The sequence below is a fragment of the Callithrix jacchus genome, chromosome 11 (assembly GCF_049354715.1).
Source record: "Callithrix jacchus isolate 240 chromosome 11, calJac240_pri, whole genome shotgun sequence".
Taxonomy (NCBI): Eukaryota; Metazoa; Chordata; class Mammalia; order Primates; family Cebidae; genus Callithrix; species Callithrix jacchus.
The window spans coordinates 98489061-98508874 of record NC_133512.1 but is presented as its reverse complement, the minus strand read 5'-3'; the positions used below and the strand labels follow the sequence as shown (position 1 = coordinate 98508874).

At 46.3% G+C, this 19814-nt stretch overlaps 2 protein-coding genes and 1 pseudogene across 7 annotated transcripts in view; 1 reads left to right on the top strand and 2 right to left on the bottom strand.

Moving 5' to 3' along the window:
• Window positions 1-76: 76 nt before the first annotated feature.
• Window positions 77-19155, top strand: ZNF212 (zinc finger protein 212). Of its 4 annotated transcripts, none has more exons than XM_035254477.3 (5): window positions 77-225; window positions 12671-13055; window positions 13189-13315; window positions 15847-15936; window positions 17149-19155. In XM_035254477.3, the coding sequence occupies exons 1-5, from the start codon at window positions 80-82 to the stop codon at window positions 17991-17993; spliced, it is 1593 nt and encodes a 530-aa protein (XP_035110368.3). In that variant the 5' UTR covers window positions 77-79; the 3' UTR covers window positions 17994-19155. The 4 variants fall into 4 exon arrangements, with proteins under 4 accessions (XP_035110368.3, XP_009001113.4, XP_078199677.1 ...); XM_009002865.5 differs by having other exon boundaries at window positions 17146-19155; XM_078343551.1 differs by having other exon boundaries at window positions 12666-13055.
• On the bottom strand, window positions 8200-8958 carry LOC100392580 (sigma non-opioid intracellular receptor 1 pseudogene; annotated as a pseudogene).
• Window positions 16792-19814, bottom strand: part of LOC118143751 (uncharacterized) — a 9910-nt gene continuing 6887 nt past the window's right edge. For 2 of the 3 annotated variants that reach the window (XR_013524168.1, XM_078343552.1), the window contains exon 3: window positions 16792-19284. The gene's annotated coding sequence lies outside the window, so the exon portion shown is untranslated. The remainder of the gene's footprint in view (window positions 19285-19814) is intronic. The other variant, XR_008473450.2, reaches the window with a different exon arrangement.

Below are 19814 nucleotides of genomic sequence, written 5' to 3'. Positions count from 1 at the left end.
GGGGGCGCAATGGGAAGCCCGCGTAGTGAGGAAGAGAGGCTGGAGCCGGTCTTGCACTGGGGAGGGCGCCGCTCCCAGAATGCACCTGGCATCAACACGGCGGCGGCGGTGGTTTCCAGCAGACTCCGGGGCGCCGAGCGGACTGGCACGCAGCCCGGGGACTCTGAGGCGGGGTGCAGGTGTTGAGGGGCGACTGGAGCCATGGCGGAGTCGGCGCCTGCTCGGGTAAGAGGCTCCGGCGCGCGGGCTCGAGGGCGCGTTGGGGAAGGCGGAGCCCCCTGCCCGGGGCGGAGCTTCGCGGGTTGGACGCAGCCAGGGCTTTGGTTTCCCCCGGCTGTCGCTGGCGCCGGTGAACGCGGACCCTCCTCCCCGCGACCCCAGTATTCTGCCCCTTTTTCCCCTCCGCTTCCTTTTGCGAAGGGGTCGGAGCCTCAGCGCCGTGTGCCTTTCCCCAGAAACTTCTTCGAAGCTTGTTTTATGTTGTCGGATTTGTGACCCTGGCCACACATTTTCTCTTTCGTGCCAAGAGAGAGCCCTTTCCCAGGTTGGAGCGGTGACGCAGGTTGGAAACGGTCTCCGTCGCCACGAGTGAGCTCTTCAGCTGCCCCAGAGACCCCTGGACTTGCCTCTCTGCGCCCACTCCTCGTTGGTCCGATGTATTGCCCGTTTCTCCGGTGCCACGGATTGCTGTCCTGGAGTTGAAGCCACAGGTTGAAGTCAGCCTGGGCTTCCTCTCTTTGAGGACGGGTGTTACCTACGGTGTAGTTGCTGCATTTTGTTTGTAAACCTGTCCAAACTGTCTCCTTCACTCCCTCTTCTCCCGACCTTCTCTATTCTGGGAATGTCAAGATACGGAGCTTGTCGTGGGGAGAATCCTAGCTGTGGAGTCACGAAGCGAGTTCAGCCGTAATTCAGCTCTCAGCTATCCATTTGGGTGATTTTAGGCAACTGTGTTTGCCTCTGGGTCTCTGTTTTGTTTTCCTAACTGTAAATCGGGAGTGTTAGAGTAGTTGCTAGATGATCTCTGTGGTTCCAGCTCCGACATTCTCATACCATTCCAAAGTAGTGGTTAATTTAATCACACCAGAGGGTTTGCAGCGGAAAGGGCAGCTGGGACTAAATTGATTTTTAGTGAAGTGTTCCTTGGTCTAGAAACACTTTAAGAATCGTGTTAGATCTTTGTGTGAATGGAGGGCAAAGGAGAGTCTGTGGTGAAAACTTTGCCATGACCAGGATGCACTGTATTTGATTCTTGTAGCAAGTGGGTAAAGAACTAAAAAGAGGATTGGAAGACTTAGAGAACACAGTGTTTGTTTTCAAGGAAGTTAACAGTTGAATTGGGAAGACAACACGCAAGTGTTTACAATATTTACTTCATCTGCCTCCTGTAAGCTAGGCTGAGCGAGTCAAAGACCTGGCTTTTCCACAGGTCTAGGTCATGTTAGAGTCGGGCAAGAGGACTCTGCCACAGTTCTTCCTACCAGGTCACTCCACAGTTACCTACATGTCATCAGTAGACCTTGTTAGGAAGAAGCCTTAAAGGTCCATCACAATCCCCAGCTATGCCTTAAATAATGTGAATTTGTCATTGTAGAACTTAAATTGTTCTTGAGCCTGTTTCTATTCTCAGACGTCTCTTCAGGTGAGGATTCTGTGCCTCTCGTTTGACAGGCCGAGTAGGTGCCCTGAAAAAACAAGTAAAAATGCTGGAAACCCCCCAAATAAATGCATTTGAAATGTATGTTAGTAAAGAATACTTGGACCCCAAAACTAAGTGAAAGAGGGAACTCGAAAGTGATAGAGTTCTGAAGCCAACTTTGAGGCCAAAGTTGCTGAACATTCATCTTTGGTGTTTATGACTCTAGGGACCTACAAAATACACAAATCTTTAGAGCCTAAGATGGAAAGTCTAAGAAGCTCCCTAACCCAATCCCATGAAGCAGAGACTGGAAAGGGCAACAGTCTGTATAAGGGTGAACTGAAAGTTAAGGTCTGACCTTCAGATGATTGCAAAGAAAACTGTTAAACCTTGGCAGTGAGAGATGGTTATGAGGTGCCCCTTGAGAATTCATAGTTACCCTTATGTCGGTTTGTTACTGAATTCATGCTACTTGGATGGTTCAAGGAACCTGAAGCCAAGGGTTAAAGTAGAGCCCTCAGCTCTGTATCCACAATAAACACGAATCTTTTCTGGAGGAATCTACAAGTAACTCAGGCTTCTCATAGATAATGTGAGTTCATGATAAAAAATTGCTGGCCGGGCACAGTGGCTCATGCCTGTAATTCCAGCACGTAGGGAGGCCTAGGCAAGTGGATCACTTGAGGTCAGGAGATGAGCCTGGTCAGTATGGTGAAACCCCTTCTCTACTAAAAATAGAAAAATTAGCTGGATGTGGTAGTGCACGCCTGTAATCCCAGCTACTCAGGAGGCTGAGGCAGGAGAATCTCATGAACCCAGGAGGCAAATGTTGCAGTGAGCCAAGATCATGCCACTATGCTCCAGCCTGGGTGACAGAGCAAGACTCTTGTCTCAGTAAAAATAAAATAAGTAATGGACAACTCTCAACATTTCAGTTATTAGAGTTATTGGATACAGATTATAAAATAACCATGTTTAGTATATTTAAAGATTAAAAAAAGGAGGGAAAATGTGAATAAAGGCCAAGAGACTATAAAGATGACCAAACATATTTGAAAAAGAATCAAATAGAATATCTAAGAATGGAAAATATAATTAACATTGAGAAGTCAGTAGTAAGCTTTACTTAGCATGTCAGACATGCAAAGAGAGAAATAGGCGACTGGGTGGTGGAGGTAAATAAATTATCCGGAAAGCAGCACAGAGTTCAAAAAATGGAAAAGAAGGTAAGAGATAGGGAAGAATGAATGAGAAAGTCTAATAGTCATCTAATTAAAATTCCAGAGGGAAAACACACAGTCTGGAGTCTGTGTTTCTTGAGTAGCTGATGGTTGATGATATCGTAGGGCTGATACAAATGCCAGTACACAGAAACTCAGTGGACTCCAATCAGGACAAACAAAAAGAAATCTCTACCTAGACACGTGGTGGCAAAAATATGGAGTACAAGGCAGAGGGATTTTTTTTTTTTTTGAGGCGGAGTCTCTCCGTGTTGACCAGGCTGGAGTGCAATGGCGCAATCTCAGCTCACTGCAACCCCCGCCTCCCGGGTTCAAGTGATTCTCCTGTTTCAGACTTTCAAGTAGCTGGGATTACAGATGCACACCACCACACCTGGCTAATTTTTTGTATTTTAGTAGAGACGGGGTTTTGCCATGTTGCCCAGGCTGGTCTCAAACTCCTGAGCTCAGGTAATACACCAGCCTCGGCTTCCCAAAATGTTGAGATTACAGGCATGAGCCACTGTGCACGGACTTTTTTTTTCCTTTTTTTTTTTTTGAGACAGAGCCTCGCTCTGTTGCCCTGGCTCGAGTGCAGTGGAGCAATCTTGGCTCACTGAAACCTCTGCCTCCTGGATTCTAAGCGATTCTCCTGCCTCAGCCTCCAGAGTAGCTGAGATTACAGGCACGTGTCACCTTGCCCAGCTAATGTTGTATTTTTAGTAGAGATAGGGTTTCACCATGTTGACTGGGCTGGTCTCAAACTCCTGATCACAGATGATTCACCCGCCTCAACCTCCCAAAGTGCTGGGATTACAGGCATGAGCCACTGCACCTGGCCTAAGGCAGAGGGCATTCTTAAAAGCAACCAGAGAAAAAACACAGACTACCACGGTGAAACTAATGGGGACCAGCTTCTCGACAGCAACCATGGGAGCCAGACAACAGGTGAATGATATTGTCAATGGGCTGAAAGAAAGTAACTATAATCCCAGAGTTTTATATGCAGCAAAAATATGTTTCAGAAACAAAGATACAATGAAGACATTTTCAGACAAATTAAAACTGACAGTTTGCTACCAGTACACTCTTAGTAAAGGAAATTTTAAAAGGTATACCTCAGGTAAAATGAAGATTATCCCAAATAGAAAGTAAAGTCTGAGAAGATGTGATGATGCATGAAAATGATTAAATGTGGCCGAGCACAGTGGCTCACATCTGTAGTCCCAGCTACTCGGGAGGCTGAGGCAGGAGAATCGCTTGAACCTGCGGGGTGGAGGCTGCAGTGAGCTGAGATCGTGCCACTGCACTCCAGCCTGGGTGACAGTGAGACTCTATCTCAAAAAAAAAAGAAAATGGTTAAATGTAAAGAAATGCCTTAATGAAACAATAACAATTTTTTGTTATGTTGAAAACAATTTAAATACGTGATGGCATTGATGTAAATGTTAGGAATAGATGACCAGAATTAAAGTGTTTAAAAGTCTTTGTTAAAGAGCCTTCTGTGTATGTTTTCCATAATTTCTAGGACACTTGCTAAAGACTAGAAATTGTCTGTATAACTTAAATTACAAATTCGTATAATAGAACAAGAAAAAAATTAATGTAAAATAAGGCAAGAAAGTAGAGAAGAAAGATGAAGTAAATAGCACAAAAAAGGTAGAAATAAATCAAAATGAACAATTGCAATAAATGTAAATGAATGAAATGTTCAAGTTAAAAGGCAGAGATTGTCAGGATGGGGGGAAAATCCAGCTAGATGGTTTAAAAGAGATACAACTAAAAGATAAAGATACAGAAACAGTTGAATATGAAAGGACATGAAAAAAATATACCAAGCAAATACTAATCAAAAGAAAGTTGACTTAAGTATATATAATATCTCTAGAGATAGAAGGCTACTACTACTTTTGTAATGGCAAAAGACTCAATTTACCAGCTAGATACAAAATTTCTAAACCTATATGCACCTAATTACATAGCCTCAAAATATATAAAACAAAATTGACAGAACTACAATAAAGATTCACTATTATAATAGGAGATTTTAACACAACCTTAGTATTTTATGAAACAGAAAAGAATTACAAGGGTTATAGTACATCCAGTAGAACGTTCTAAGATATTAGAAATGTTCTGCTCTGCACTGTTTAATACAATAGCAGCTTGTCACATGTGGCTTTTGAGTACTTGAAATGCTAGTGTGATGGAGGTACTAAGTTTTTAATTTAATTTTTTTTTGAGACAAAGTCTCACTCTGTCACTCAGGCTGGAGTGCAGTGGCATGATCTTGGCTCATTGCAGCCTCTGCTTCCAGGTTAGAGTGATTCTCCTACCTCAGCCTCCCAAAGAGCTGGGATTACAGTTGTATGCCACCACATCCAGCTAATTTTTTGTATTTTTAGTAGAGACAGGGTTTCATCATGTTGACCAGGCTGGTCTTGAACTTCTGACCTCAAGTGATCCACCTACCTTGGCCTCCCAAAGGGCTTGGGGTTACAGGCATGAGCCACTGCACCCAGCCAATTTTATTTAATTTTAACCAGCCACTTGTTACTAGTGGCTATTATATTAGAAGCACAGGTATAGAAATGATTATTTTTTATCCGTAGATCTATCAGTATGTAATATCAATGTGTAGAGACAAAATGAAAACAAAGAAAAGAGGCAAAAAAAAAAACTATTAGGAATGAAAATGTGTACCTTCATATGTCTGTTGGTTGATGATGGCCTGTGGACTGAGACCACAGGTAAGGCTGTTGAACAGAACACCTCATGCACCCTCTTCATGTCGCTTGGGATTTCTCAAGGGATTCTATCACCTGGCTGCCTGTGATTTGCCTCAGTTGACAGAGTGGAGCAGAGACACACTCTCCATGCGCTCCCCTCCTTTAATTGCAGATTCATGTGGAAAGTAGGTGATGATGTCTTCAGCCACTAAATTTGGGGATTATTTGTCATAGGAGTGGATGATTGGAATAGATAGCTAGGGAATATGTTAAAACATTGAAAGATATTAAGAATGGAATCTCAAAAGTCTGGGCATGGTAGCCCATGCCTGTAATCTAGAACTTTGGGAGGCTGAGGTAGGCGGATCATTTGAGGTCAAGTTTGAGACCAGCTTGGTCAATATAGTGAAACCCTGTCTCTACTAAAAATACAAAAAAATTAACCAGGCGTGGTGGCGTACACCTGTAATCCCAGCTACTTGGGAGACTGAGGCAGGAGAATCTCTTGAACCTGGGAGACAGAGGTTGCAGTAAGCTTTGCACTCCAGCCTGCAGTCTGGGCGACAGAGCAAGAGACTCCATCTCAAAAAAAAAGAAAAGATTCACATACTATGTTTATGAGTTGAAACATTTCATCCTAAAGATGTCACTTCTCTGTTAGGTGGGGTGACTCATGCCTGTAATACTGGCACTTTTGGTGGTTGAGGCAGGCTTGCCAGAGCCCAGGAGTTCGAGTTTGCAGTCACATAGAATTGCGTCACTACGCTCCAGCCTGGGCCACAGAGTGAGACCGACCGTGTCTTTATTTATTTATTCGAGACTTGAGACAGAATCTCTCTCTGTCACTGGAGGGAAGTTATGTGATCATGGCTCACTGCGGCCTCAATCTCCTGGGCTCAAGCAATCCTCCCACTTTAGTTTCCTGAGTGGCTGGAACTATAGGCACATATCATCATGCCTGGCTAATTTTCTTGCCTTTTGTAGAGATGAGATTTCACATCACTACAAAAGTGATCTTTCATCTTGCCCAGGCTGGTCTTGAACTCCTGGGCCCAAGCTATCCTCCCTGCTCAGCCTCCCAAAGTGCTGGGATTACAGAACGTGAGCCACTGTGCCCAGCCATAGATTCCCCAAATGGGACTGCTAGGTAAAAGGGTTTTTAATGACTTGAAATTTTTCTTCCCCTATGTGTGTGTAGTATTTTTCATTCCTTCTAGGAGTGTTATGAGTGTCAGTTTACTACATTATAGTCAGCTCTGAGTGTTAATTCTTTGTCTCTGTTTCATGGGGGTGAAAGTGGTTTCACGTAGTTATATTTGGATTCCTGATTGTAAGGTGGTTGTGTTTTCATTTGCTTAGTGACTGCCTGTATTTCCACTTTCATGATGATTTATAGTCTGCGGTTTTATTTTGGGGTTATCTATCTTTTTCCACTTTGTATTCTGTTTACAAATATTCTCTCCTTGCTTTTAGACTTTATGGTATCTGTTATTACAGCTAGCATTTTCTCCTTGCTTTTACATTCTAAGACCTGTTTATTAAGATACCATTTACAGTAAAATTTACTCTTAAAGCACATAGTTCACATTTTGACAAATGTGTAGTAGCCAGCATATTACCAAGATAGAGAATATTTCTATCATCCAAAAAAGTTATCTCATATCCCTTTATAATCAGTCTTTTTCTCCTAACGCTAGGTTTTGGCAACCACTGATCTGCTTTCTGTTGCTGTAGTTTGCCTTTTTCCAAACATGTAAATGAAACACAAAGGTAGCCTTTTGTGTCAGAATTCTTTTTTTTTTTTTTATGGATCGACAAATCTTTATTAACAGAAACAGACAGACGGATAGAGAATGCAACAGGGGCTGTCTGAAAACTGTGGTATATGTGTGCACGTGTGTGTGTGTGTGTAAAAGGCCTTCTCCAGGCCAGGAAGGGCCCCTTGGAATTAGGTCCACCTGTCTAGATCGTCTCCTCAGTGGTAGGTCCTGGGCTGAAACCAGATTCCCCATCACACCTCCAAAGAAGGAATGGGGGGGGGTCTTTCTGGGATGGAAGACTCTGACTTCAAGCATTCTTCACCTTACTCTGGTTCCTCAGCTGACTTTGTTGCTGAGGGGGTTGGGGACAAGCCACAGGGGCACTTGCATGGCAGGGGAGTGGAATGGGGATAAGGCATATGGTGAGGACAGGGGAGAAGGGGAAGGGCATCATAGCTGCAGGTGAAGGCGGCCTCCAAAGGGCAGCTCCTCTTCCCCCTCAAATTGCTGCTGGATTGAGGAGTCAGAGTGAGACAGTATAATACCCTCCCCCAACCTTAACTCCAGACCCCCAGTTTCGTGGGGAGGGGGTAGGAAGCTGTGGAGCTCTGGAAAGGCCTGAGTTAGTGAGTCAAGCTTGTGATGTGTGTTTGAACACAACTGGCTCCCTTGGTATACTGGGGGCTGCCTCTCTGGATGGGTGTGAGTGCATGGTCCTACTGTACGCACAGGTCTCAGTGTCTATATGTGTCTCATTTGTTCCCATGGGTCTCTGTTTTTGGATACATATGCGTGGATATCCCTGCTCATACAGCAGGAACTCTGTATCTGCATGGTGTGAGTATGTCCCTGTCTGTAAACATGGGCTCCAGCAAGTGAATATATGTGGGCCTGCCCGCTCCTGTCCATCCACAGGTCTTCCTTCAGGCCTGGCTGGTCAAGGGTCCTGGCCAAAGAGGTAGATGGTGAGCTCAAGCCAGAGGCCCCGGGCATAGGAGCGAAGAGTATAGAAGAGGGTGAGGAAGTCCTGGGTGCTGAAGACAGTGTCAGCCAGAACGAAGGCCAGGGTGGATGGGATGACACCCTGGCCGTACTCCACCATCCATGTGTTTGGCCCCCCACTCCACAGCTGTGGCTTCACCAGGCCCATGCACTACCGTCACTCCTGGGTAGAAGACCTCACTTTTGGTGGTGCCCTCTCTCCACTGGTGGAAGGTGACAGAGATGATGGTATCGGAGATCTTAGCCCAGTAGCACCCGGAGTGGCCATGGGAGCCCAGGGCGGTGCCTAAGAGCAGTACATACTCGGACAGCGAGGCGTGTGGAAGGCACATGGCGCCCATCCAGCCACCTGCATTCACGAACACCCACTGCAGCTCCTTGTCGGGCAGCATGTGGCCTGGGTGCAGCTGCCGCAGCTCCACAATCAACCGAGAGAAGGCTAGCTCGTGCTCCAGCCCAGCGTATTGCCGCGCTAGCTGCGTGATCTCTTTGCGCTGGAAGACGAAGCTCTGAGTACCCAGTCAGAGCCAGACGACCTGGGTCAGCATCGCTGCAACAGCCAGGAGTAGCGCGGCCCGCACCCACTGCCAGCCCACGGCCCACTGCATCCCGGCGGGCAGCCTGGCACGGCCCAGCGAAGGAGGGAGCCAAGGCCTGAGGCTTTGCGCTCACCGCCTCGGAGCCTGCCACCAGAATTTTTTTTCTTTTTATTTTTTTGAGATGAAGTTTCCCTCTTGTTGCCCAGGCTGGAGTGCAGCGGTGTAATCCTGGCTCACTGCATCCTCTACCTCCTGGGTTCAATAGATTCTCCTGCCTTAGCCTCCCGAGTAGCTGAGATCACAGGCATATGCCACCACGCCCAGCTACTTTTGTATTTTTAGGAGAGACAGGAATTTTCCATGTTGGTCAGGCTGGTCTCCAACTCCTGACCTCAGGTAATCTGCCTGCCTTAGCCTAAGAAAGTGCTGGGATTACAGGGGTGAGCGACTGTACCTGGCCCTTTTTTTTTTTTTTTTTTAAAGTGGTCTCACTCTGTCACTCAGGGTGGAGTGTAGTGGTATGATCATGGATCACTGCAACCTTGAACTCCATGGCTCAAGTAATCCTCCCATCCTCATCCTCCCAAGTAGCTGGGACTACAGGCATATGCTGTCACACCTGGCTCATTTTTAGAAGTTTGTGGAGGTGGGAATCTCACTCTATTGTCCAGGCTGGTCTCGAACTCCTGGGCTCAAGTGATCTTCCCACTTCGTCCTCCCAAAGTGTTAGGATTATAGGTATGAGCCACTATGCCTGACCTATGTCTGATTCCCATCACTAAGCATGTTGTTATATATGTCATTGATTTTGGTTCCTTTTTATTGCCTAACAGTAGACTTGGTAGTCAAAATAGTAGTCTACTAAGTAGTAGGCTTAGTAGTCTACTAAACTATATATGTAAAATATGCTAAACATATAATAAAGTCTGTTGTAGTGTATCAGTTTCCTAGGGCTGGTTTAATAAACTGAGAAGCTTAAATAACAGGAATGTATTATCTAACAGTTGTGGAGGTTAGGAGTCTGAAGTCAGGATGTTTGCAGGGTTGGTTCCTTATGAGGTTTGTTCTCTCCTGGCCTCTGGTGGTGCCATGTGTTTTCTTGGTTTGTGGCAGCATGACTCCAGTCTCTGCCTTAATCTTGACATGGCCTTTGTTTTAGCCTGTTATGTATTGGTGTAACAGAATACCTGAGGCTAGGTAATTCATGAAAAAAGAAGTTTGCTCATGCCTGTAATCCCAGTACTCTGGGAGGCCAAGGTGAGTGGATCACTTGAAGTCAGGAGTTCAAGACCAGCCTGACCAACATAGTGAGACCCTGTCTCTACTAAAAAATATACAAAATTAGCCGGGTGTGGTGGCCCATGCCAGTAATCCCAGCTACTCGGGAGGTGGAGGCAGGGGAATTACTAGAACCTGGGAGGCAGACATTGTGGTGAGCCGAGATCGCGCCATTGCACTCCAGCCTGGGCAATAAAAAAGATTTATTGGGCTCACAGTTCTAGTGGCTGGAAAGTTCAAGATTGGGCAGCTGTGTCTGATGAGGGCCTCAGGCTGCTTAAACTCGCGGCAGAAAATGGAAGGGGAGCAGGTATGTGTAGAGATCACATGGTGACAGAGGAGGCAAGAGAGTGAAGCAAGGAAGTCAGACTGTTTAACAACCCACTCCAGTGGGAACTAGTTCATTCCTGCAAATGACAGCTCACCCCTGTGGGAGTGCATTAATTTATGTATGAGGGATCTGCCCTGATGACCCAAATACCTCCCACTAGGCTTCACTTCCCAACACTGGGAATAAAATTTCAACATGGGTTTTGGTGAGGACAAACCATAGTAGATACCTTCTCCCTGTGTGAGTCTGCACGTTGTCTTTCCTCTGTGTGTGTCATCTAAAGGTCCTCTGTTTTAAGGACATCAGTCATTGGATTAAGGCCCACCCTAATGACCTCATTTTAACCTGATTTCCCTTGGAAATACCTTATTTCCAAGTAAGGTCACATCCTGAGGTACTGAGGATTAGGGGTTTATTGTATTATTTTGAGGAGACATAATTTAACCCATAATATTAGATGGATCACAATTATTTTATCCATTCACTGGTTAGTGAACATTCAAAATTTCCCCATCGTGCTAGATAATTCAAAACAGAAGAAAGGAAGAAACTTAGTTTAACCATTGTTTTCAACCTTTTACTATGTGGAGGAGGAGAGGGATCAATCCTTTGAACAGATTCTGACCTACGTTCCTGTCAGGAAAAAGTGCTAGTAAGCACAGAATGCTGGGCCACAGAAAGGAAAGAGGAGACTCCCAGATTTACTGCAAAAGTGAAACAAACATGATGGCATGCATTATGCAGTTTAATGTTTTGTTTTGTTTCACTTGCATTTGTCTTTTATATTGAACTTTTAATCTTTTGTGGGAGGATATATTTAAGCTTTTGTCCCACGTGTTCCATGATGAATTAACTGACTTAGTAACTAGAGTAGGTCATGGCCAAACTTAAATGTTCAGTGTTGCACCAGTCAGTTTCCTTTGGTCCCATGTTTCTCTTGCCCACGACCCCTGGCTCCAGCAGCTCTTTCGGAGATACTTCCTCTCAGTATCTTGTCTTGGTGACCTCACTGTGGTTAGAGAAGCAGCCTTGAATAAAGTGTGCACCATGAAAGAATATGAGGTTTGTAGAGGGGCTAGGACTGATGTGAACGTGCAGGGAGACAGCGGGGACAGCTTGGGGAAGACTTCCCCAGTGTTGGTTTCAGTAATTGTAGCTTAAATGATAGCGATTTTCTTACTATCAGAGACAACTCATTAAAGTGAAAATTTTAAGGAAAATGTCAGTAGACTTAGTCACATCATTTCAGCAAATATTTTTTAAGGATTTATTCACCATCCCAGCTGCTAGAGTGCAAAGATGAATGAATTAGGTCTCGTAGGTCCTGCTAAGGAATTTTGTCTTTATTGTGGGGAGCCATCGAAGGGTTTTCAAATGGATGACGTGATCAACTATGAAGTCTAGCAGGGATGTGGAGGCAAGATAAGATGTAAATGACATCTTTTATCATATTGTCCAAAACATTAAATAAAAATAGGTTTAAAAACGAACACTGATACAGGAGTCTCACAGAATATGCTAAGCATAAAACAGATAACAAAACATACTATAATTTCACTTTTGTTCAAAAAAATAAAACATGAGAAAAGCTTATAGGCAATACACGAAAAATCAAGCAGCTTTTTCTTTTCTTTTTTTTCTGGAGACAGGGTCTTACTCTGTTACCCAGGCTGGAGTGTAGAGGCACGATCTTGGCTCACTGCAGCCTCAACCTCCTCCTGGGCTCAAGCCATCCTCCCACCTTAGCCCCCAAGTACCTGGGACCACAGGCATGTACCATCATGCCTGGCTAATTTTTTTGTATTTTTTTGGAGAGACGGGGTTTGCCTTGCTGGCCAGGTTGGTGTCAAACTCTTGAGCTAAAGTGATTCAGCTGCCTTGGCCTCCCAAAGTGCTGGGATTACAGATGTGAACAACTGTGCCTAGCCCTAACAGCTTATTTCTGTGTGAGAATACTTTGTGTAGTATTTTGTTTCTATTCTTTGGCATTTTCCCAACAGTGTTATTAATACAATGTCTACATGTAGTTTTTAGTATCAATAAAAGACATGCTTTTTTTGTTAAAGAAGAAACTAGATAGCTTTGAGCACTGATACACTTGAATGTTGCTTTCTTTACTTCATGTTTGGAAGTAACATTGTCTGACTCTGTGTCTTTGATCCTTCAGCACAGGAGAAAACGACGCTCCACACCTTTAACTTCTTCCACACTTCCTTCACAAGCAACAGAGAAAAGCTCCTATTTTCAGACCACTGAGATCTCACTGTGGACGGTAGTGGCTGCTATTCAGGCCGTGGAGAAGAAGATGGAGTCCCAGGCTGCCCGGCTGCAGAGCCTGGAGGGACGCACGGGGACAGCTGAGAAGAAGCTGGCTGACTGCGAGAAGATGGCCGTGGAGTTTGGGAACCAGCTGGAGGGCAAGTGGGCTGTGCTAGGCACCCTGCTGCAGGAGTACGGGCTGCTGCAGAGGCGGCTGGAGAACGTGGAGAACCTGCTGCGCAACAGGAACTTCTGGATCCTGCGGCTGCCCCCGGGCAGCAAGGGGGAGGCCCCCAAGGTAGTCTTATTGAGAATTAAAAGTTAGGAGAGAAGGGGGATCCCAGCCCTTTAATATCTAAGGACCTCAATTGCTGGCTCTTCTGTCATAGCTGTGAGTAGAGGCACTCATGGTGTGCCATTGGTGATTGCAGGTGTCCAGGTCACTGGAGAATGATGGCGTCTGTTTCACTGAGCAGGAATGGGAGAATCTGGAGGATTGGCAGAAGGAGCTCTACAGAAACGTGATGGAGAGTAACTATGAGACACTGGTCTCTCTGAGTGAGTAGCAGTTTTCTCCTTAGAATTCTGTCTCAGACATACTACGATTCCTGGCCAGTAGCTTGTGATTCAGACTACACCTGTGGCTCTTGTGGATCCACAGCCACAAGAGCCATGGGTTGTTGGCTCGCACAGGTGGAGAAATGGAAGTCTCTAGGTCTTCCCATTTACAGAGACGTTTGGAAAGCTCTCAGCATTGTGCCTTTTATGTTTCTTTTCTGTGGTCATATAGTCTATTCTTGACAGTATTTTCTTTTTCTTTTCTTTTTCTTCTTTCTTTCGAGGTGGAGTCTTGCTCTGTCGCCCAGGCTGGAGTGCAATGGCAGGATCTTGGCTTACTGCAACAACCTCCACCTCCCAGGTTCAAGTGATTCTCCTACCTCAGCCTCCTGAATAGCTGGGATTACAGGCATGCCACACCACACCTGGCTAATCTTTTGGTGATTTTTGGTAGAGATGGGGTGTCACCATGTTGGCCAGGCTGGTCTTAAACTCCTGCCTTCAAGCGATCTGCCCACCTCAGCCTCCCAAAGTGTTGGGATGATTACACGCATGAGCCACTGTGGCTGGCAATAGTATTTTCTAAAAATAAGATGTTACATTCACCACAGTGTGATATGGCTAGGGTTCCTCATGCTGCTTTTAAATTTATTTTGTTTTGTCATTTCTTTTTTTGAGTCTGTCACCTAGGCTGGAGTGCAGTGGCACGATCTTGGCTCACTGCAGCCTTGACAGCTTGGGCTCAAATGATCCCCCACCTCAGCTTCCCAAGTAGCTGGGATTACAGGCACATACCACTGTGCCTGGCGAATTTTTAAAATTTTTTGTAGAGACATAGGTCTCACTATGTTGCTCAGGCTGGTCTTGAACTCCTGGACTCAAGTGATTCACCGCCTTGCCCTCCCAAAGTATGGGAATTAAAGACGTGAGCCACCATACCTGGCCCCTCATGCTGTTTTTAATATTTAAGACTATTTGAGATAGGTGTGGTAACTCACATCTATAATCCCAACACTTTGGGAGGCCAAGGTGGGAGGATAGCTTGAGGCTAGGAGTTCGAAACCAGCCTGGACAACATAGTGAGATCTCTGTTACTTAAAAAAAAAAAAAGATAATTTGACAAGAAAGCTTATGTTACCTTGGAGGAGGCAGGCAGCACAGGCTGATCAAAAGCTTTTTCTTGATTTTCTTGGCATTTGGCCAGAATTAAAGCTGGTCATTGTGGTCTCAATGATTATTTCTTAATGATTAGAAGTGCTGCTTAATAGGTATACATCTTTTTTTTTTTTTCTGAGATGGAGTTTTGCTTTTGTTGCCCCGACTGGAGTGCAGTGGTGCGATTTCAGCTCACTGCAACCTCCACCTCCTGGGTTCAAGCAATTCTCCTGCCTCAGCTTCCCGAGATTACAGGTGCCCACCACCGTGCCCAGCTAATTTTTTTTTTATTTGTATTTTTAGTAGAGACAGAGTTTCACCATATTGGCCAGGCTAGTCTTGAACTCCTGACCTCAGGTTATTTGCTCCTGCCTCGGCCTCCCAAAGTGCTGGGATCACTGGCATGAGCCACCGTGTCCAGCCAGATATAAATCTTTATATGCAAAATGTTACCTATTACATAATAAATACATTTTGTTTGGTAGACAAAGTCTTTTAAAACCTAACTATATGGAGAAGCGTCAGGAAGACCATTTGGCTGGGCATGGTGGTTCATGCCTGTAATCCCAGCATTTTGGGAGGCCGAGGTGGGTGGATCAGGAGGTCAAGAGATTGAGACCATCCTGGCCAACATGGTGAAACCCCGTCTCTACTAAAAATACAAAAATTAGTTGATTGTGGTGGTATGCATCTGTAGTCCCAGCTACTCGGGAGGCTGAGGTAGCAGAATTGCTTGAACCTGGGAGGCGGAGGTTGCAGTGAGATGAGATCACACCACTGCACTCCATCCTGGTGACAGAGCAAGACTCTTAGCTGAAAAAACAAACCAACAAAAAAACCCCCAAACAAGTAACGAAGGCCACTGTGCCTAGAGCAGAGTAAGAGGTAAAGGAAGTAGAAAATGGGCCAGAAAGTGGCCTTGTGAGCTTGGTTGGGTCTCATGCTCTAATTGTGACTATATCCTTGTCTGTCCCAGTGCCCATCTTACCTTGCAGTGCTTTAGCAAGGATGAAATTAGATCCCCTGAAAGGAAGCATTGGCAAGACTTAAGCTGCACGCCTATGGAGAGGCAGTGGTGGGTGGTGGTGCTGTTGAGGGCAGCGTGGCTCTGTAGCCTGCCTGCCTGCCTGAGCCACAGGCCCTCTAAAGGAGGAGCACCGGAGGCAGCCCCGCCAGCCAAATGAGTTATTAGGATTGGCCAGAATTTTATAATTGTCCCAAACTGCTAGGGGAAGCTGACAAGAACAGCAGCCTTTGAATCTGTTGAAGTTCGGCATTTCCTCCCTGCCATTGATCACCTTGGTCATTGGCAGCTGATCAGTGTGCAGTGAGCTCTTGCTCTCTCCTGGGCTCACACTGTGCTGTTTCCCACCCAGAGGTCCTTGGCCAGCCAGAGGGAGAAGCAGAGTTGGGTACAGGGATGCTGGGTGACTTGGAGGAGGAAGGTCCTGGTGGTGCCCACCCAGGTGAGTGGAGTATTCTGGAATATTCTGTTCCCCTCCCATAGCCCTCTGCCTAGAGTGAGCTTTCCCACTGCTGAACTGTCAGATGCTGACTTGGTAACTTCATCTGGCATTTGTTCGTTCTGGACTCATCTTTATGATTGTCATTAGTTCAGCTGTTATATGTGCCTATCCCTTGGTTCTATCCCTTGTTCATTATGGTCTGCCCTCCGGCAGCCTTTGTCACCTTCACCTGAAGGTTCTGCCCAGCTGGTGAGTCTGTGCCTCTAGCTTTGGCCCCTCAGTGGAAGCAAGCTGCACCGAGCAGAGGGGAAGGGCCGTGAAGCATTTGCACCAAAGGCCTCAACTGCCCCGTGGAGGATTCTGGAGCTGGGATGGCCCTTCTGAGTTGTCCCAGATTGAGGCAGAGGGCTCCCACACTGTCCCTGGGAAGGGATGTGAACTTGAGTGAGATGGATCCCATTTGGTGGGGGCAAGTCTCGGCCAGGCACTCAGCTGAGTACCAGCGGCTACCAGTGCCCCCTGTGCCCGGGGACCTACCAGTGCTCCCGGTACCCGGGGAGCTACCAGTGCCCCCTGTACCCGGGGACCTACCAGTGCCCCCTGTGCCCGGGGACCTGCCAGTGCTCCCAGTACCCAGTACCCTCTGGGGTCTTAAGACTAATGCCGCATCATTCTTTTCATGCCCTACACAATAAACCACCATACTAGGCTGTAGTCAAAACCTGCTGGAGATTGAGCTTGGGCATGTCAGAGCTTCAGGAGGGAAGGCAGTGTAGGAAAAGCGCTTGTCAGTGGGTTATTTGGGAGATAATGGAGGAAGAACAGAGCTGGATAAATGAATTTTTAAGCTGTAGGTTTAGTTTGTCTTTAGTCATTCAAATTCGTTATTTTAATACTCTTAGTATAGTTGTTATAGTGTATTCTGACATTTTTCACTGGGATTAAGTAAAAACTTGTAGACAAGCCTGGAGAACTATCATTTACAGTATTGTTTTATAAGAGTAATACATTCATGTTTCTAGTGAATACTGGAAAAACTATACATGAATATAGTTTTATGTAAGTCTTGGAACCTAGCCAGTGTCATCATCCTCCTTGTTGTCCTAATTCACTTATTCCTGGGGTGCTTCTGAAATTCAAAGATGTTTGTTCCTGAAGAAACCAAAGGTACTAGAATGTGATCTTTTTTGTTGGTCTTCTTGTTTGCAGCAGGTGGAGTCATGATCAAACAGGAGCTACAGTATACACAGGAAGGCCCTGCGGATCTTCCTGGAGAGTTCTCGTGCATTGCTGAAGAGCAGGCTTTCCTGAGCCCAGAGCAGACTGAGCTCTGGGATGGTCAGGGTGGTTCTGTCCTCTTGGAAACAAGTCCTGGGGACTCTACTCTAGAGGAGCCTGTTGGTAGTGGAGATCCTAGCAGTGGCAGAACTTTGGGCTGCCCGAAGCAGAAATCTCATAGGCAGGTACAGCTGGGCCAGGAATGTGGGCAGGGCCTGAAGCTGAAAAAGGACACTTCCCGCCCCTACGAATGTTCTGAGTGTGAGATCACCTTCCGTTATAAGCAACAGCTGGCCACACATTTGCGCAGCCACTCAGGGTGGGAGTCTTGTACACCTGAGGAGCCAGTAGAGAGCCTTAGGTCCAGGCCACGGCTGAAACCACAGACCAAAAAGGCCAAGCTGCATCAGTGTGACGTGTGCCTGAGGAGCTTCAGCTGCAGGGTGAGCCTGGTGACCCATCAGCGTTGCCATCTGCAGGAGGGGCCCAGTGCCAGCCAACATGTCCAGGAGAGGTTCTCACCCAACAGTCTGGTTGCCCTGCCTGGCCACATCCCTTGGAGGAAAAGCCGGAGTTCCCTCATCTGTGGTTACTGTGGCAAGAGCTTCAGTCACCCGTCTGATCTGGTGCGGCACCAGCGCATCCACACGGGTGAACGGCCCTATAGCTGCACTGAGTGTGAGAAGAGCTTTGTCCAGAAGCAGCACCTCCTGCAGCACCAGAAGATCCACCAGCGGGAGCGGGGCGGGGAGCCCGGAAGGCCCAATGGCCTGCTCTAAGGGTGCAGCCCCTCGCCCGTCCGGGGGGCGGAGGGGGGTGGCATTGGTTCCCCCAAAGAGACTGCTGAGTCAGGAACTGACTTCTTCCTGAGGGCAGTTGTTTCTGATTTGCCTTCCCTTGTCCCAGTACCAAGCCAAGCTCAGAGGCTGTCCTGAAAAGCCTGTGGAAGAAGAGTCCAGCCCAGGTCTTTACCTTGCTGCTGAGTTTGCTGTTCCTTGGCACCTTCAGGTCTCTGGTTTTCTTATTCATGCTGATGCTTGTGGGCTGGGGTTGGTGTTCTGACCCCACAGGGACTGGTGGCTGCTTCCAGGGCTTGTCCCGGAATTTCACATCTTCCCACAGGGTTGAGTTGGGTCAGGGTTGAGCAGCTGCCTGGAAGAGTTTTGGGAAGTGTAACCCTCCATTTTTTTCTTGTTTTGTAATCTCTGTTAATAACAAGTAGAAGTAATAATTTAAATGAAATGCTTACCCTGCTCTGAAGAACCTTTTTTGGAATTAGATTTTAGTTGATTTTTTAAAGAACACAGCCCAACACTTGCTTTTTACATTTTAAGAGTTGTAGAAGTTGTTCCTAACTTGGGGACTGGGCCTACCCTCTAGGAGGGAATTGTTAATGGGGCTCTTTTAGCCCACCAATGCTTACTTAGGCCAGAAGCAGGGGACACAGTGCTAGATTCCCTTGTGGGGTGCTTGTCTCAAAAGGACCAAGAGGAAAAGAGTCGGAGGGATAGACCCCGCAGCCCCTGCTGAGAAGAAAGAGTCCAGTGAAGTGGCCGATGGTGTGGCTGTGGTCTGGGACTTGCGGTGTCTCGGCAGGCGCCTCTCCTCTTCCCACCTCCTCCTTGCTGTGTTCTGCAGCCTCCTGGAGTAGAAGACTACTTTGTCACTTAAGGTTGTTCACCTCGTACCAGTGGCTGAGTTTGTTCCTATTACACCAGTCCTTACTTGAGATGGTTCAGATTATAGTTTCCAAATTCATTCTGGGATTGACTATTCCAGAGAAGGTAGAGAAAAAGCACACAGATGCTTGTCTCAGGAGTGTTGAATGTGTGCCCCGCTGCTGTCTGGGGGGATGGGAGTGGGCTCAGGGGTCATTTGTGAACATCCCCTTGGATGATTTGCAGTTGCCTAGAATAAAACTTGTACTAGCAAAAAAAAAAAGTTCATACTAGATGTTTTTCTCTGTTTGTCGAAACACTTTCCTGGGGCCAAGTTGGAGAAGAGGCACCTGATCTGCAGTGATGACAGGGAAGGACTGATGGCACAGCCTAACTTGCAGTTTTATTAAACCTAGGACAAAAGACAAGAATATTCAGTGGTCAGAATATACAGGGGACTGTACTTATGGCAGAGAGCTGGAGACAGTCTGTGTGATGGCTATTGGGAAGTAGAAAGAGTAGGTGGAATGTGGGTACCCCACGGAGTGCCAGGCAGCTGTTACGAACATTGGCTTAGATATATGTGTAGCCATCTGGATCCGTTGAAATACAATGCTGAGGGGAAAAGGTAAGAAACTGAGGTCTACAATATAACATCATTTATATAAATTAAAAATGCATGCACATAAAACATTTTGTAAGAACACTTAAGACCGAAGGTGACATGTCTGAGACATTATAGTTTTCCATGGGGAGGGTGGACAAATAAATAGAAGGAAACTTTGTTCACTATAAGGCAGAGGTCCCTAATCTTTTTTTGGCACCAGGACCGGTTTCGTGGAGGACAATTTTTCCATGGACAGTAGGGGATGGGATAGTTTTGGAATAAAACCGATCATCAGGCATTAGATTCTCATAAGGAATGCACAACCTAGATCCCTT

Coding starts and splice junctions, on each gene's coding strand:
- ZNF212 (XM_009002865.5), top strand. CDS start 80: ATGCACCTGGCATCAACACGGCGGCGGCGGTGGTTTCCAGCAGACTCC. Junction 13,056..13,188: donor GCAAGGGGGAGGCCCCCAAG/GTAGTCTTATTG, acceptor TGGTGATTGCAG/GTGTCCAGGTCACTGGAGAA. Junction 15,937..17,145: donor TCCTGGTGGTGCCCACCCAG/GTGAGTGGAGTA, acceptor TCTTGTTTGCAG/CAGGTGGAGTCATGATCAAA.